Source organism: Ixodes scapularis, unplaced genomic scaffold (assembly GCF_016920785.2).
Source record: "Ixodes scapularis isolate PalLabHiFi unplaced genomic scaffold, ASM1692078v2 PGA_scaffold1__304_contigs__length_218370807, whole genome shotgun sequence".
Lineage (NCBI taxonomy): Eukaryota > Metazoa > Arthropoda > Arachnida > Ixodida > Ixodidae > Ixodes > Ixodes scapularis.
Window position 1 is genome coordinate 3,279,925 of NW_024609846.1, and position 18,951 is coordinate 3,298,875.

General features: G+C 47.0%; 1 protein-coding gene across 6 annotated transcripts in view; it reads right to left on the reverse strand.

Annotated features, from left to right (window-relative positions):
• Window positions 1-18,951, reverse strand: part of LOC8035815 (NAD(+) hydrolase sarm1) — a 113,288-nt gene that overhangs the window by 3,250 nt on the left and 91,087 nt on the right. For all 6 annotated transcript variants that reach the window (XM_029990731.3, XM_029990735.4, XM_029990732.4 and 3 more), the window contains 10 exons: window positions 15,201-15,389; window positions 14,295-14,720; window positions 12,063-13,433; window positions 11,799-11,975; window positions 11,089-11,213; window positions 10,601-10,836; window positions 4,397-4,496; window positions 2,805-2,994; window positions 1,431-1,552; window positions 185-475 (listed from right to left, as the gene is read on the reverse strand). In XM_029990731.3, coding sequence (XP_029846591.1) covers window positions 208-475; window positions 1,431-1,552; window positions 2,805-2,994; window positions 4,397-4,496; window positions 10,601-10,836; window positions 11,089-11,213; window positions 11,799-11,975; window positions 12,063-13,433; window positions 14,295-14,720; window positions 15,201-15,389 — 3,204 coding nt within the window. In that variant the 3' untranslated portion in view covers window positions 185-207. The remainder of the gene's footprint in view (window positions 1-184; window positions 476-1,430; window positions 1,553-2,804; window positions 2,995-4,396; window positions 4,497-10,600; window positions 10,837-11,088; window positions 11,214-11,798; window positions 11,976-12,062; window positions 13,434-14,294; window positions 14,721-15,200; window positions 15,390-18,951) is intronic.

Sequence of the window (18,951 nt, forward strand, 5' to 3'; positions counted from 1 at the left end):
AACCGGTGGTTTAAAAAAGGCGCGTTATACCCGGTCCTGCACTATAAGCGGTTACGTTGTAAGTGGTCTATACTGTATCGCAAATTATTAGAACAAAACGGTACCATTGCCCTTCCAATCACCATGTGCGGTATCTGCTGCTGAAGCGCACGATGCAACTCCCCGCCAGTTCTTACGTGCTTACCAAAAGGTTTGGGGCTCCCTATATCAGCAGTGCGGCTGAGGAGGGGACTGCTCCAGACGGCCGTTGTTGGAGTCCTTGTCTGAGCATGTGCTGCCCTTTGCACTGTCATTGCTGGCACTGCGCTGGTACACGGCCGCACGGCAGCTGGCAAGGGTGCTCGGTGTGCCGGGGGTGCCGGGTCCGCCCATGCCCACGTAGCGCCCGAGGGGCCCATCACTCCGCACGTTCATCTCGCCCCGCATAAAGCGCTCCAGCTTGTCCACGCACGCATCCTGGTAGTCGTGGATCCACCTGCAAAAGGAGAGAGAGTCCGTGTGAGCTCATTAAGGGCTGGCAACATTGTCTACGGGCACACTTGAAATACGTCGGCGGAGTCCAAAATCTAATGTGTCAGAGAACAGAAAGGGCAGTGCAGTATGCTATCAAGCCTGGTTGCTGCGTCACCCTGTTCCGTTTCTTCCTCCCTAGTCTCAAGTTTTTGAGCCACGTCGTTATGCACTGAACCGGCTAAATGCATGCATTGCTTCCATTACTTCCGTGTTTATGTGCAAGAAATTCTGCACAAGCCGACACTACGGGATTCTGAGCATGTTGCTGTATGATTACGTCAAAGGAGCTCCGCAAGAAAATAATGCGTCCAAATATAGGAGCAACTGTCTAAATGGGCTGCAAGTATGAAGTACCAACTTTGATTCCCCCAATGGAATTGTTTTACGAGTCTGTTTAGACAGCTTGAGGTTTGTCGGCCCCGGGGGGTGTTTGGTGTCCACACTGTAGGCGAGGAATTTGGCCAGTGCAGCACGATCGCTAACCTGGGGCCTTTTACGTGCACCACGCAGTAGTGATACACGACCACATGCCGGTACAATGCTCATCCAGATTAAAACTGGCAGGAGTAGGAATTGAACCCAGGGTTTCTGGGTTCTGCAGCTCAAGCTTTCGCTCCACTTGCCATGAGGTGCGGTGCGTTAACAGACTCGGCCATCTATCCCCTTCAGCCAAGGGTTGAGGCCCGTTCACACACTCGCAATCGAGTGCGAACGAACGAGACAAGACCAATTTTAAGCCTCTTACAAACGAATGCGTTGCTGCGGAGCAGGTCGTAAGCTTTCAAGGCTTAAAAGCCAATCTTGTCTGTCAGTTTTAGTCAAACGACAGTGTGTCAACAGGCCTTTAGTTTTAGCGGCCTCCAACATTGCATACCTCAATTTGAAAAGCTCCTAGAGCTGAGAAGAGACATACTGACCGAACACCGTTGAAGTAACAGACTGCTCTCATGTCTTCTGGGAGCATCTCAGACTCCGGCCACTGGAAGTTGTCCAGGATTGGAATGATGTTGCACTGGCTTTGGAGGGCTTCCACAATTTCCTGCACCATTGCAACAAAAAAAAAACAAGCATACTCATGAGTCATGAGGCAGGCAGAATACTTTAAAGCCATTAATTTTTTGCGGGCTTCAAAATTTTACACTTTTTGAGTGTTTAGTAAGTTTTGGATGAGAGCTGAAGTAGTTTCTACAGGAAGCATAGTATAGTAAATTCCAGCAAGCTTTTAGCAATTGATGCCTAATTGTGATTCTAGCAATTGTAAGTCGCTTTTCTCTTTGAAAAAAAAGTCTTCCTTGGGGCATTTCCCAAGGAAAGATGTAGCCTAGCTGCCCTTTGGAGTCTTGGAGCTAGTCTGTGGAAGGTGGTGCTGAGGAACTGGTGACAATCACTAAAATTTTGGCTAATTGGATGATAAAACCTTTTACTGCAGATTATGACGTATAAATGTGGGAATTTTGTACCCCAAAACATGGCCATTTGTAAATGGCAGATGTCAAGAAATGTTTTTAGAACACTGTGAGTTGTGTTTATTGTTAACAGTTGCTTAAAAGTATCGAGATGAGGGCTTATGCTTTGAATTATGGCACACTGCAAAACAAGATTCCACAATAATCCTCTTGGTTCCAAAATGTGCCTGATTAACTTCTGCAACTAACCCACAGTACTATAGTGCTTCAAACAAAGTGAAATTGTTGGTGTGTTTTGCAAATTATAGTGTGTGCTTATTTTTGCGCCCCAAATTCCAATTTTGGTCGAGGCTGGACTGTGCAGGTCTTACTTGACCAAGCTTAAATGAGAATTGTTAGAAAATTTTGCGTGCCGTTACATTTTGTCGATAACTAGGAAATCTCACTGCCAGGATGAGGGGCTTAAATGTATTTGAAAGCAAAAGTGGAGCTTAAGAGTGTTTATTCACACTTAGCTCTACGAAAACTCCAGCCTTACTTACTGTCTGTTGAAGAAAAAGCAGGAGCAAGTGAAGTGAAGTGAAAATTGCCAAGTTGCAGAAAGATAATGCATCTCAAACTTTTGCTGTGGCTACTGCAGTATTGGTGTTTGTTTCATTTCCACAGGAAATTGGATAAACAATATTGAAGAATAGTGAAAGCTATTAAAACTAGATGCTTATGTTTGCTAGCACACACTGCCCTGTAGCAGATGTCAAAATATCGCTAGTTTATTGTTTAACCACCACAGCTACTCATGTCTTCAGCAGGTATGCTGTTTGCCAATAAACGTTCGCAGGGGGCACCATCTCTGCCCGCGTGTCAACTTCAATGCCAAATGCTGACCTTGTGCACCCAGTCTTTGCGGTCGTTGTCCCCCAGGCACCGGTCCAGGGCGTTGGGCGTGAGGACGAGTAAAAAATGCTTGGCCTGCCGAATGCTGTTGAGCAGGTTGTTGTCAAACTTCCCCGCTTCCAACCGCTCCACGTCCAGAAACACCGAGAAGCCCCGCAGTTGCAGGTGCACCTTCAGGAGGCTGAAAAAAAAAAAAGGTATAAATAAGAAATTTAAAACAAGGCACTCACGGATGCCTATATGTTTAGAGAAACACGAGCCATGAAGGAACGACAATCAATAAAATGACCACCAAAGGCTTTCACCCTCCCTGTTTTCCTCTATCACATGCGATGACGGTATCCCAGAAGCGGTAAGGTGTCTGTGACGCCTCTTCATCGCTAAAAATAACGGAATCCGTGAGACCTTATGTTTATGACCACCCGGAGTCTTGAACTGCACATTCTTTCTAGCCATCCCAATAATCCCCAAAAAGAAAACAAAACAAAACAAAAAAAACAAGGGGGGGGGGGGGGGGGGAGCGATGGTTGTGGAGAAGCAACTCCCGCGGAAGCGAGCTTCGCGGGTGTTGCTTCTCCGTAGTGCACCGGTGTTCGGTAAAAAAGCGCGCTAAAAGGCGCTAGCTAGCCCCCCCGCGATCAACACTTCAAAATATTTTTTGTATTGCAATTAGGGTGCTTAGCAGAAAAGCACACTTTCAAAGCGGGACGCTGCACGCGCGCGCCTGTTGTATTTAAAAAAAAAAAAAATGTAAGCCTTTTTGAATGTTGATATTTTTTATACTACACTAAAATTTTCAAAATTATACTGTGGTTCTTAATTTATTGTGCCTACCAACAGTCATGGGCCTATAACGGTAGTGCACGAAAAAATCAAGAGCGTATGGTAGACAGAGATGTCCTGACAACCTGCATTTATAGTAATTTTTGTTATCAAATTCAAAATTTTAAGAAAATATATTTTTCATATAGCAAGAGTATTTATAAACCCTCTCGATTATGTATAGGCTGTATAGCTTGGCATCCCTATAGATGTAATTTTAAGTAAAATGTATCGTTAACTTGCCATCCCAATGTGGGCAAATGGCTTAACCAAGCTTAGAAATGGACAAGTGGAAGCTTGGGAGCGACCTTCACGACTTCAGCTGGGTCTTAGTTTAAGCGTGGTGCAATATTGAAAAGTTTAGAAAATCTTCTCAATATTCGATTCGAAAATATTCGGCCAAAACCACTATTCCCCTCGAACTTAAAATCAACCATTCGCACAAGCCTACTGCCATCCTTTTCGAAGTCTTTTACTCAAATCTCGTTCGTCCTGTCAGGGTTATTTTGGTAACTATTTTTGTTTGTTTTTTGTGTACCGTTTAGCAACATAAAATGTTCAGTTGTTCATCACCAAAGAAATTTGCACGTGATGACTCATGAGCTTCTGGAAATTTAAGTGTTCTTCATTTCTAAAAATACGAATAAAATGATTTAAATAGAAGGAAAAAAGGCCATATTTACTGGCAAATAATGACCTTCTTATGCGCTGCTAAGACAAGAAACATCGGAACTGATGAGATGTGTTCCACGCTTTCTCACCTTGCAAGCTGGGATCCATTAGAACGCCTGTAGCTGACGAAAACGTCCAGGCTCTTGTTTCGCTCGATTTCGTCTACGTCATCCGCAGTCTGGTTGAGACCTGCAAAGGAAATACATATTTGAGGAAACGTTGTTCGAACATGAACGAACTTCAAACAGTACTCGGCCTCCCGGGCCAACGACGGCATAAATAAGTGGCTCTTAGAAGTTGTTTGCCTACTGTGTTTATGGAAGCGACCGTACCAACAGAACTAAACCAAACATTTTAAATGCGAGGCTACGAGAGGTTCTTCGTAGCGCCAGCGTTTTGTCACATCGTCAACGGGGCTCTCCGAGAAAGCTTGCTCAAGCCGCGAGTGTCTCCGAGTGTCAAGAAGCAGTTCCGCAAAGACCTCAATCGGCAGTGGTCCCCAAAAATAGCGGGTTCCGAAAGGCCAACAAGTAGCTTCGGATGCCTGGAATGCTCGGGGCCTGACGAAGCAGCGTCCCACAACCCGATTTAGCCCCGGCGATAAACGCCACCTAGCAATTTTTAGCAAGGCGGGCGCGCGCCAGGCGCAACCCCGCGCCCTCTTCGAGGGCAGTGCAGGCCTCCTCCTCCCCCTTCTCCGACCTGCACATGCCGGAGGAGTGCATTCCCTGCTTCCCTTTTCTATTTTACCGACAAACGAAAACAGAGAAAACCTTGTTAGTCAAGGAACAAGCGCACCGACTAGCTGGCAACACCAGCTATAGCTTCCCAACCGCAGCTTTGGAAAGCCCTGTTGACAATGTGACTTTGCTTTCCTGTAAAGGAGCTATGCAAATGTATGGAATCACTCCGTGCTTTTGAATCAATAATTGGGGAAACAGTGCCTCGGTATTGGCTTGGCGGACTGCTCACCGGCCGTGGGTTCCTACAGACTGTGATTAGTGACTGAAGTTTTATGATACCAATAGGTCTAATCAGAATAAATCCAAATTCGAAGGGACTCTCGAAGTTGCAGTAGCGGAACGGCTAAAACCACAGCCGGATGAAATATCGCCTATTGTTCCTCTTTTTTTTTGGAACCATTGACAAACTTGTCATAAAGTTGTATGCTAGAGCAGAGTTTGGCAAACTGTTCAGGCCCGCGATCCCTAAAATACCCGAACGCCGTCCAGCGACCCTTTAGAGCAGTATCAAAACTATCAGCGGCTCGGCTTGCTTAGGCCCCCGCGACGCCCCCGGGGGAGGGGGGGAGGGGGGGGAGGGGACGAGAGGTTGGGTTCGAGACCCTTACTTTGCACATTTTTGTGCTAGAGCACTATTCAACAAACACAGAAAGCGCGTGCTCTCCGTGTACGATGCTGTAAGTTGCGCTATGGTTTGTTTCCTTTCCCGCGTCAAAGCTCATTTGTTTTTCATACAGTTTGTGTACTTTCTTTGCAATTCTTTGTGTGCACGCAAAGCTGCTACACATTTGAAGTGTGAACATGCTGCGCGTGCTTTTATACACGTGTGCCACTGTGCGCGTGCACCTGCGCTCACCTGTTGCGCCCCGATTGGTTGCTACGGGATCGATTGCAAGTTGCCTGGCAGACTGCTTTCCGTGCGCTCCACCCGGCGGTTGGCTGTTTCGACCACCGCCGTTTACGTCACCGCTGACGCAAGTGCGGCGTCGGCTGGGCCAATTCGAACGGCCGGTGCCAAGTTTAAACCGTACAACGAGACCGCCTTCTCCCCAACAGCCGTTTCGGTCGAATTAAACAAAACTCCAAAAGTGTGTCCTTTTTTCTTTTTTTTCTTTTTTTTTCCGGAAGCGATGCCAAGTTTTGGTTTCGGACGGATACCATTGGCCGCTTTCGTCAGGTGGCGACAACTACACAAATTATTAATTCTCGCAAATATTATTTTCTTACGCGTTTTTTTTTTTTTCGCTATGTTAACTAGGACAGGGTGTTGGGAGAATGCGTAACCTCGGTTGCGTTACTCACAAGACTAAAGCGCTACCATAAAAATTACTGGCGATGTGGAAATCTTGCATCATGAGCATCGTACCGGCGTGTGGTCGTGTATCACGACTGCGTGGTGCGCGTTAAAGACTCCAGGCTAGCGGTTGTACTGCACTGGCTAAATTGCTCATCTACAGCTGGGAGACAAGTCGCCCGTTAAGGCAGACCTAGTTTTAGGCTGTATAAACATACACACACCTTTTTTTTTTTTTTATCTAAGGGTTTTTATGAAGAGTGATGCAAAGCATGGATACACTGCGCGTCACAGCTCGTGTGAACAGAACTTCACGTTTCTCTCAGGCATGTTAATGACGAGGAACAAATTTTACCGCTCAAGTCGTGGCCCTGGATAAGCGTGTGGCGATAGTCACTGGGAAAAGAAGAAGATCACGTCCGGGTCACCAATGTAGGGAAAGACAGACGAAAAGCGATTACGTCTGACGAATTCTAAAATCGAACTCATCTGGCTTTTTAATTGCATGCGATCTTTTCCCAGTGGCTATCGCCACACGCTTATTCAGGGCCACGACTTGAGCGGTAAAATTTAGTCCTCGTCATTAATATGAGAGAAACGTGAAGTTCTGTTCGCACTAGCTGTGACGCGCAGTGTATCCGTGTTTTGCATCACTCTTCATAAAGACTCCTAAATGAAAAATAAAAAATGGGTCTGTGTATGTTTATACAGCCTAAAACTTGGTCTGCCTTAACGGGCGACTTGTCTCCCAGCTGTAGATGAGCAATTTAGCCAGTGCAGTACAACCGCTAGCCTGGGGACTCTAACGTGCACCACGCAGTCGTGATACACGACCGCACGCCGGTACGATGCTCATCCAAATCGAAACGGGCAGGTGTGGGAATTGAGCCCAGGATCCCTGGGTTCTACAGCGCGAGGTTTCACTCCGCGTGATCCGAGCTGGTGTGCGCTAGCCCACCCAGCCACCGATCCCCCCCCCACCCCCCCCCACCCCTTTTTTTTTCAACGATTGTTTATTTACAGTTTGGTAACACGACAGTTGGATGAATGCGAATGAAGTATGTACACATGCTCAGATAGCAAAATATCTACCAACATCCAGTAAATCCCGGACAGACATGCCGGCGACAATTCATTTACAATCTAGATTGCTCAAAGTTTACAAACAAAACGCATTAACCAATACACTGGGAAGAAAGGTGACCGAGTGGTCTAGCGCACACCAGCTCGGAGCACGTGGAGCGAAAGCTCGCGCTGCAGAACCCAGATATCCTGGGTTCAGTTCTCACCCCTGCCCGTTTCGATCTGGATGAGCATCGTACCGGCGTGCGGTCGTGTATCACTACTGGGTGGTGCACGTTAAAGACCCCAGGCTAGCGGCTCTACCGCACTGGCTAAATTGCTCATCTACAGCGAGTGACTCGTCGCATCTTTGAAATGGCTGACCAACTCCACGCTGTCTAAATATCCCCACAACCCCCCCCCCCCCCCCCCCCCCCAATACACAGTGCAGCAATAGAATGAATATACAATGTTAAAGTGCGGAGCGTGCGAATGCTACAGATAGTGTTCCCTAAGCATAAAAATTAAGCGCAACTTTGCGACCCTAGTTTGACACTGGCGTCTTAGTTTTTTTTTTTTTTCTAAATGTACATAGCAAAACGTACTGCAATAAGAACGCTAAAAGTTTAAACGATATAATTGCGTGTGGTCAATCAACCGCGGTTTCTACCGCCGCGTGCAGCTAGTCAGGTCGAGGGCATTTTGCCATCAAACGGACCAGGCAACTAGCGGCTGTCGGCTGCGGCCGCGAAGTACGCCAACAGGAGAGCAAGTGCCGTGAGCGCCGTGGCCATGAAGCTCCGATATCGCAAGCTCTCGCTCATGACCTACGCGGCGGCAACCTTCACCTTCGAGTGCCGCCGAGCAACCTCTTGCTTCCTCCTAAAGCGCGGCAACCCCAGCGGCACTGTTTCAGGTCGCAGCAGCTGCGACCAAGCTCCACGGACGTGCAGTTGCGGACTGCAGTTTGATTGAGCGGGGCCTAGCGTGCGCATGCGCTGTTGTGCACACGTGCTGAGTGCATGTCGGGCATTCAGCACGCGGGCATTCAGCACGCGTGCATCAATACGGAAATCTGACGAACAGATTTCTATATTGATGAGCTGGATTGGATTCGGCAAGTCCCTACATGATCGGCAAGGTTCGGTGAGCCCGTGTGTTATCGGGCAGCGTTATTGCGAAAACAATAATACTGTTAAAGTTTTGAAAAATGGTATGTGCTCCAATGCGTTTGCACTGAGAAGGGCACGTCTACAACTAATTTGCGGGTGAATAACGCATTCTAGTTACAGAAACGATGCATTAAATATAATTACCCGAGAAACCGAGCAAGGGAAAATTTATACAGGGTGGTATGGAACGCTTGCCAAATCGCTCGTGCCAAACGTACGCATCGCAGAGAAGAGGTTGGAGTTTGTGAAAGGGTCTATTTAGGAAAATTAATAACGTTCGGAATGATTCTGCTCTAAAATAATCTTGAGTAATTAACCTTTCAATTAATAAATTTATAAGTATGGTTGTGAGGTTTTAATTCTGATCATATTCGAAAAAAAAAAAAAGAAACACTAAATCAGCGCACTTTGGAAACATATATAAGGCAACGCGCAACACTTTTAAAGATGGACCTGTTTTAAAGATTTGTTTCTTGTAAAACAAAAATTCCAAACATATATCTCCGCATCAGTGGTACCTTCTCCTAATAAAATATCTGCAAGCTTAAGACACGCGATTTCCAAGTTACTTCGGATGAGTGCAGCTTTTTTTTTTTTTTCCTTACCTTTTTGTATTTACTTTTCTTGACGTTTAATACCAATGTATATATAATATATACAGGGTGTTTCACGTTAGAATGACAAAAATTCCTAAAATTAGTGCTTTTGAGGTAAACGTATAATTTTCTCGGGACTGCATTACTCGTGGAGGCGGACGTCAGAAAATGCACGATACTTACTAATTAGTTCGCCAATTAATTAAAAATGACTAATGAACTTTTTAATTTGTGAAAATAGACATATGGTTCCAATTAGAAACTTGCTGAGCGTCATCGAAAACCGCCGAATCAGTAATTTTCAGAAAGACTTTGAGCGCGTGAGAAGCGTAGCAGTGCACCAAAGTTACCACTCGTGGAGCAGGTACAAGGCTGGGGCTTTTATAAGTGACGGAAAAATCGCGCGGGTGCCTTACCGCAACCGCTAGCCTTGTACCTGCTCCACGAGTGGTAACTTTGATGCACTACTACGCTTCTAACGCGCTCAAAGTCTTCCTGCAAATTACTGATTCGGTGGTTCTCGATGACGCTCAGCAAGTTTCTAATTGAAACTATATATGTCTATTTTCACTAATTAAACGTTAATTAGTCATTCTTAATTAATTAGCGAGGTAACTAATAAGTATCGCGCATTTTCTGACGTTCGCCACCACGGGTAATGCTCCAATAAAAAAACCGAAACCTAAAAACGCGTCCAAATTGAGCGCTTTTACCGAACGACGTAAAATGCTGCCTTTGTTTTATATTGTTTTATATCCTTCTAAAAAGAGTTGATTTAGTCGTTTTCGATGACGCTCGGCAAGTTTCTAATTGGAACCATATGTCTATTTCACTAATTAAAAATAATTGACAAATCTTAATTAGCCGACTGACCGTTACGATTAACCTAATATACAATGTCTCCCTGGCCGTATAACTCGCCTGCACAAACCGCGTAATTATAGCTTTCACGGCTTTCTTTATTTAATTTATTTTCAAAATACTACCAATCCCCATTAGGGGATTATGGCAGGTATGGTACAAATAAAAACACAAAAGTTTTGAGGCGCGCGAAAAACAGTAATTTTTAGAAATCGTCACATTCTTTCATATTGTAACAACAAAACAGAACATAACAGAAAGAACTAACTCGTGAATTTACTAAGAAGGTCTTGTTCAAGAGCTTGAATGAACGCACCCGCGTTTGTGTAGCTACAAGTAGTGGATCAGGGCTGTTCCAATCTCTTACAGCTGAAGGAAAGAAAGAGTACCTAATCTGTTACATTGTTCCATAAAACAAAAATGGGGAAAAAAATGCTGAAGCCAGAACGATGCGGTTCAGGTTTGAACACCTGGTTTGTACGGAGAATCGTGCCTGTTAATTTCTCTATGGCCCTGTCCTTCATCTCGTCTAGCAAGCTGGCAGTGGCCCTTGGGCGGTGCTCACCGCGTATGGCCTGTCCAATGCGCAGCCGGTGGATGGAGTTGTCGATGCCGCACTCGTGGGACAGCTGTTCGTCGTTGAGCATCTTGAGCGATTCGATGTCCACACCGCTCTGGAGCATCCGGTACGTGTACTGACTGAAGTCCGTGCCCAGACTCTGCAGGATCTCGTTCACGTTGGTTGTGTCTACCGACGAGTAGTCCGCCATTCGCTTCAGAAGGGACAGCTCGCGCAAGAACCTGCGAGGCGGCGAGTTACGGTCAGCAAGTCCACTGTGCCGACTATATAAAGTCTATACGTCTGTTACAAGAGATTTGCGCTGAAACCCCAGTACGCATATTTTGGGCAAGCTATAGGCATATTCATGCAATTAGAATGTCGCAGACATACCATCAGAGATCGAGTCGGATATTCAACGTCTTAGAACGCCATTAAGGTACGCGTGACTTACTGTTAAAGACTAGCTCGGAATGTGGTGCAATAGACCGTACCTTCTTCTAAGGATGCCGTTCTTGATGCCAATGTCTTCCTTGAGCATGGGCTCATCCAGCTGCAGCAGCAGATCACCGTCCACTCGGCTACTGACGAACTCTGGAGCGTAGTTCGTGAAACCAATCTGCATCAACAAAACCGAGCAGTTAGACAAAGTAAAAGCAAAACCGATGTGTATACCATGCTTAAGCACTATAGGGCTAACAAGGCCCACGACATTAGGAACTTTTCGTAGATCCTACGCTGTGAATTGCGGGCACGTGGTCAATCTGTGCTCAAAGTGACTGCACGAGCTCTCGCTAAAAGCGCAAAGTGCTTGGGTACGATAATGAAAAGTCCCACTTCAGCCAGTTTTTCCGCAACATTTATTATCCTCGTCGATAAGCGCGAAAGTGTTCGATCCGAGCTTCAGGACTTTATTGCCATCTAGCCACGTATTTGGATGGGTGCCCTGCTAACGCTTACCACTCAACGTAATAGCCAAAAAAAAAAAAAAAAAGAAATGCTAGCGCTCTGAACAAGACTCGTAGCACTGAGGTGCTTTGCAATTCATGTGTAAGCGATAAGCACTTGTATTGTTTTCTCACGCTGTCGTTCCTAGTTGGTATACAACGCACCCCCGAGGCACAAATTTTTACGACGCAATTGTGGGATTTCAGCAACATTTTCTAGCAAGGATACTGAGGAACTAACACGGGGAGGTGTATACCTGCTTCACCCACTCCTTCACGTCTTCGACTGTCCAGAGAGGAACTTGCTGGGAGAGCTTATGGGGCACCTCTTCGCCGATCAGTTGCAGCGCCTGGGCTGCGAACTTGGACGCGATGGCATTGGGAGAGCTGGCCACCTTGCGAAGCGCCTCGAGAGCCCCGATCTCGGCGAACACCTGCGTCGGCCGGAGCAACGCGAGGCTCGTCAAGGCAGGTCGCTTACGACGGCGCAGACGCGCATAGGGACAGGTTAGAGCACTCACCGACGTGTTTCCCTGGCGCTTCTTGATGCCGGCCTCCATGGCGAAGTGGAAGGCGGCCAGGCTGCGGGCTTCCTCTCGGTTGCTGTCTAGCACAGGCACAAAGCGCAGCAACCAATCTTTGGACTGTCCGTGGACGTGTGCCACGTGACTTCTGGCGAACTCTTCGGGGTTATGGCTGGTCACAAACGGCTCCACGAGGTCTAGTGTGCCAGACTTCATGACTGCCGCCTCGATCTCCTTGTTGGCCACAAGCGCCGCGATCGCCAGGCAGGCGTAGTACTTGATGTTGTCGTCCTGATGGAACGCTAGCGGGAACAGCCACATGGGTGCTTTGTGCTTGATCATCGCCTGGTGGTTTTCGGGCCCGCCGTACAAACTCAGGTTAGCCAGTGCTGACGCACAGTGCCGCAACGTCTCCACGTCGCACGCTCGACAATCGAAGAGGATCGCCTTTAGTCCGCCCATGCGAATCAGCTGGCTACACGTTGTCTCCGAGTGCTTGAACAGGTGGCAGAGGATTCCCGTGCCGACTCTCGCAAACGACGCCTGGATATTGTTACTGCACGCGCAGGCCACCTGCACCACAGCCTCGAGTCCGTGCTCGACCACGTAGGACCTGTTTTCCGTAGAAAGACACTGCTCCAGAAGCCTCGCACTGGCAAACTGGAGCTCTTCGCTGCCGGTGGAACAGTTGTTGAGTAGGACATCCAAACCTCCGTTCAGCCGAAGGATACTGCACATGGTAAAGCCTAGGTCGTGGCCGTACGTGGGCACCGCCCACGCCTTGCGGATGATGCCCACCATAGCGGTGAGAAGCTCGATGGCTTCGGCATCGTCTGCCGTCTTCAGCTGTTCCACGCAGACACTCATGCGGCTGGCGAACCTTGAGATGGCCTTCTCGACGTCGGACTGACTGGTTGGCGATCGGAGCATCTCAAAATCCTCCGCGACACCTTGGTTGAGTGCTAACCTCTGGCTGGATGGAAGGGGCGGCAGGTTGAACGGTTCCATTGTGGGCGACGTGACAATAGGAGAACCTGATCCGCTGAAGTCTGTTTGCTTCACGCTTTGGTGGGACATGGATGACTTGGATACTCCCTTGGAGCTGACAACCAGCTTGGAAGCCGCCGCAGAAGCCATGCTCTTTTCCTGCTGCAGCAGACCCTGACTGAAGAGCTGGTGCTCCTCTTGTTTGGCCATGGCAATTTGCTCGGCGGTGTAGTCTTCTGTTGACAGCTTCATGGCTGCCGCCATCGCAGTCTTCTGCTGCTGGTGCATGGTGTCGCCCACCTTGAGCTGCTTCTGGTCCTGCTTCATGGCAGCCACCTTTTCTGCAGCGAAACCTTCACCCTCCAAGCGGGCTTTCACGGCCTGGAAACGATCCAATCAGAATTGAGCCGGTTTTTGTTATTTGGTTCTGTGATGATAAGACAGAAATCGTCGCGCTGTCGTTATCACCCATCGTTACGGCGTCATGATATCTATACCCCCGTCGTACAAAGAAGTATATCACCGACATGTTTCGAACTAGCAAACAAAAATAAAGATTAAAAGGAAGAGTGAATGTGATTGCTGACACGTGCCAGCTATATCACACAGTCACATGCAGTATATGTGCCATTTATAATTCTACCATTCCAAAGGAATATTTGACAACTACAAAGCCCCCTAGTCATGGTGCATACCCCGCCCACACGTAAAGCAAAGAATCCAAAACAGTGTTACAAACGTTACAAAAAAAGAAAAGCCGTTATTCGCAAATAAAAGGAACGCATTACAGCCCTAGGTTACCTCAAAATAAAAGGAGAGCGTTACCGTTGCGGATATAAGGTAACGCACGTTACTTTTTATTTATGAATTGACGGCGAAAGCGTTTTTCGCCACGGGCGAAAGACGTGGGCGTTGGGGTTTCACTGAAGTGGGAGCGTTGCCATGGGAAAAGGTGAGGCAAAATTGGGGATATGTGCGATGAGTGCAAGACTTCGTATAACTTGGCGCCTAAAAACACACACAAAAAAACCTTCTTTTTTTTTTTTTTTTTAAGTTTCGGGAAGTAACGAATAACTTAAGTACGATAAAGGTTACTCAAAATAAGTAAGCTTATACATTTCTGTTTGGGTAACGCGCTACCGAAACGTATAGTAACGCGTTACAGGTAACACCGTTACTTGTAACACGTTAGCGCCAACACCGAGATATCTGGCCGGCTGCAGAAAGGCAGAGGAAAGCCACCTGGGAATGCTGCTTCTCCTGGAACGTGACGTCGCCCGCCTGCAGCCGCTTGGTCTCCTTGTTGCTGGTGGCAGTCTTCTCGGCCGTCACGCCGTCGGCCACCAGCTTGCTCTTGGCCGACGAGGTGACCCTCTTCTGCTCGTAGCGGACCTCGGAGGGCGTAGACTCGCGCACGGCCGTCTCCTCTTCCTCCGGCACACCGCAGTCGACCGAGAAGCCACGCTGCGACGAGATCATCTTCAGCCTCGAGTCGCTGCTGGAACTGGAGCTGCTGCTCACGCTCACGCTGCGGCTGAAGTTGCTGCTGCTGGTTATGTTCTCCTGCTGCTGCTGCTGCGAACTCGCCAGCGAGTGCAGCACCTGAGACTTCTTGTTCAGCAGCGACCCCGAGCTGGTGCTCGACGACGTGGAGCTCTTCAGCACCTTCTAGAGAAGCGAGAATAGGCCACAAATGGTCACCAATGGAAGTTACCCAGTGAGCAGCACGGAGTGCTCGAGTTAATGTAGCTTCAAAGACAAATGGAAATTCTGATATCGTGGATAGACCTGTCCGGTACAGTTATTTTTGGAGGTGCCAGTACGGCAGCCATGTGTAAAGTGGCGTCTGAGGCGTGCTTCTATCACATTGGTCATTTAAACACTGTCTGTAGACATGTATGAAGCAAACGTGCCTCGAACGCGCTTGAGGCGCAGAAGATATACGTCTGTTAAAAACTCTGCCGCAAACACCGTGTCTTTTGTATATGACGTATGATCGATCGGACGGACCCCTTCAGGTCCGAATCAGCCGTGCATCAATAAACACTTTGCGCGGTTCTATCTGCCGACCACGTTCAGGCTTGATGCCAAGAACAACACCGGTTAGAATTGCACACGTTGGAGCACGCGTCGGCGGGAACTGTTTACCTGTGAAGAGCTGGAAGAGTGCTTCTCGGAACTACTGTACGAGGACGAGAGCGACGCGCTGTTGGCTTTGTTGCTCAGCTGCGACGACTTGGCCAGGTTCTCGACCACGCTGTTCAGGTCTCCCCCGTTGGCCGCCATGGCAGAGGCCTTGGGCGGAGGCGTGCTGCGCTCTGGAGACAGGTCCGTCATCTGCGCAAATGGAAAAGCAGAGGACGTGGCTTCGTGAACGTGGCCGCGGCAAATAGGCAATTAATAGCCTAATATATATATATATATATATATATATATATATATATATATATATATATATAGTAATAAAGTCGCACTTCGAAACGTAGTTGGAGTTTTAAAGCATTTAGTGAGTCGAGGTTTCGGCCTGAGACAGGCCTTCTTCAAGTCTTGAAGAAGGCCTGTCTCAGGCCGAAACGTCGACTCACTAAATGCTTTAAAACTCCAACAACGTTTCGAAGTGCGACTTTATTACTTTATAGTCTTCGGCATCCCACGCTATATTTTCTTTATCTCTCTCTCTCTCTCTGTATGTGTGTGTATATATATATATATATATATATATATATATATATATATATATATATACCCTTTTTTTTTCAAAAGGATACCTATACTTTGCTTGCTATTAGCGATGGTAAGGGCTGAAACAATTACAGATTCCGTAAAATGTTGTGCGTGTTTACCGACCAGGACATATTGCTTACGTTAAAACTAACAACTCCCTCTAAAAAAATATGCGAGTTTTTGCGGCAATATTTTTTTTTTTTTTCTGGAATCTCCGCGGTTTGCCTTTGGAGGACTTAATATTGTATAAAAATTATTTGTCTTGATTAAATGTACACCAATGTAGTGCCGTGATCGCACTAAGGGGGGTGTCGGCCCAACAACGTGCATGCCACCAACAATGCAAAACTATGTTTTGCATTATCAAGATAAGATAACGACGCAGAAACGTGTATACATGCTCGTAATTTTGCATCAATTCAGTGTCTGTTGTGTGAAGGAAACACATAGAAAAGTATAATTAGCGATAGCAATACATTAATAAATAAACGAATGGATAGAGCAGCGAAAGTAAACTACGAGCTTTCTGAATAGTAATGCCCGTCATTAACGCATTTGCTATATTTTCGCAGGGCCCGTAGGGTAAAAATATATCGTAAGGCCTTCGACGTTATGCTTTTTATCATTATAGTGAATACAACTTCAATAACGAAATATTATTCGGATGACAGAAACCACTGTAGGTGTTAAAATAGATCAACGTTTTTATGTATAATATGTACGATGAAAATTATTCATTTTGGATTCGACATAGCACACGGCGAAGCCAAGCCACGCAAAAGAAGTATAATATAGTGCGGTTAGACATCATAAGTAATAACACGTTTGTAATGTAAATCACAAGATAGTGCGTGTTTCATCGAAACAAAGAGCGTATCTCTCTTGGGCTATATTGTCTGTTGAGAGAGCACGGTAACTCTCCAGTAGATAACGCTAAAATCACGCACAAAAACCCTAATATATATATATATATATATATATATATATATATATATATATATATATATAAAATAAGCCAAGATTCTTTGGGTGAAACAGTTTCCTCTAACGTCTTGATTGCCGAGGGAAAATGCAGGTGAACGTGAATCGTGCAAGAGACCGAATATGAACATCTATTTGTGGGATGAATGCGACAAGGCGCACAGGGTTCACCATGACAAGCGCGCGCCTCTACCTCGAACAAAGCGACGAAGCGACAGGCTGTAGTCTCGCGTCTCGTCGGCGAGCATTCGAACAGCTGACGCCGCCTAACCCAGGCATGCGAGACAGCTTGCAAGTTTGCGACATCGCCAAACTGGTCGGCGTGTCTGAGTGCGCGTCAAAACAGTCGGGAGTCGTCTTCGTCGTGACAGTAGAGAACATCGAAGCGCTAAAGACTGAACGTAGTCGGAGCCTTGCGCGCGTTGGTAGCGAAAGCAAAACTCAACTAGACACTGCAGGTCATGTTTCAGCACATCCCCGACTCGAAAGATGCGCGCCTTATCTAGTTTCAATCTAGGGGTTTCTTTGGGCAACAAAAAATATTACGAGCAAAGTTTACGCGCGTTCTTGTGTCTCTTCCCCCAACCTCCTTACAGTTTCGTTGTTCGTTTCAGTTATTCGGTGTCACTTCCTTTTTCCTTGATATCTTACGTGACAAGAGCGAACGCAGTTAAGTAGCAGTGTAGCAGTAAAAAGAGAACCTTACTAGTCGATTTGGTCGAACGATCGGAGCTTTGTAGCGCAGATAACATCGTTAAAAGCATCAACCTGTTTTCGCGGGCGTGGATAAGTACTATGGCGAATGGTGGTAATAACTATATATACTATTATTATTATAGCCGGCAGGGGCCACAGGCCCCTGCTGGCTTTAATCGATGGCGATAATCAACTTGGTGATACCTGCATTTTTGAATTATTATTTGCCCGTGGCATTCTCCGATCAAAGTCCTCCCCCCATTCGACACAAAAACAGTGTCTGGTTTCCTTATATGAGAGGCGAAGTGTAAACAAGGGGCAGTTTGACATCCAGGAATGCTCGCGGTATTCCCAACCGTCGAGTCCCATGCGTCGCCCCAAACACCGACGAAGCTCTCCCCCCTCTGTGCGAGGTAAAAACCTGAAAGCGAAAGTTGTGAGGCGCATGAAGGCGTGCGAGTGACGCCCCGCTCCGGGGATTAATTCGAAGTCACGATCGGCGAGGGGTGGGAGACCTCCCGCGGACGGCGGTCACGCTTCAACCGGGTTGGATGCAGTGCGCGGCCTTGACAGACCGCGCGAGCCGACGACGGCTCATCCCCGAACGCGCTCACCAAACGACATCGGTCGTCGCTACTGTGCACGTGGAGCGCACGGGCGGTCGTAGAAGAAAAACGAAAATATACACGTAATGTCTTCAAGGAGGGAACGAAGCACGCGAACCATCTAATCATTGCGAAGAGCTCGATGAAGAAAGGCGCCTGACAGCTCGAACATTGCATTCCATGTTCGCGGTGATTTATAATCCGGAAAGGCCCGCATTCTGAAAAATAAAGTCCGGCGAATGTCGGCCCCCCGTCGAAAGAATTTTTCTGTTATTAAAAATTAATGGAAAGTTACAAACACGTAAAAAAAAAAGACGCTTAAAAATGTGAGTTATTACAACATTCTTTAATCTCTTGCTTCTTTTTTTTTTTTTTTTTTGCGGCGAGTGAAAACGGTTTTTTTAATTCAAAGCGCACTAATCGTTCTCGTTTATTGGAGAAGGATTATTATACCGGAGGTTCCGTATAAAATACCGAATTGCCTTCTTTTGGGTATTTCTTGCGCATGCTTTCCATAAACATCGGTGATGTCTATTCTCCCGGCAGCCAGGACAATAATTTCCCCGTAAATTTTGCCGGTCGGCCGTCGCCTCCCCTTGGCGGTGGCAATCAGTTCATCGAACGACGTTTCATCGACAGGTCAGATTAGCTTGTTTCTGTAACAAGCCGCCCGACTGTGGCCGCGGGACGGCGTGTACGGGTGGGCCAGGTGGGTTAACATTTTTGTAACGAGCCGCCGCGGACTGTCGCCGGCGGAGCGGCATTGTACAGGTAGTTGTCACATGATTTCAGACAGCTAATGGAAGTAACAATCATATGCAGAACTTTGTCTCAACTTATTTCCTCTCCCCCAATTAAAGGCCAAATTCGATCTCCCATTCAACTCGTTAAAG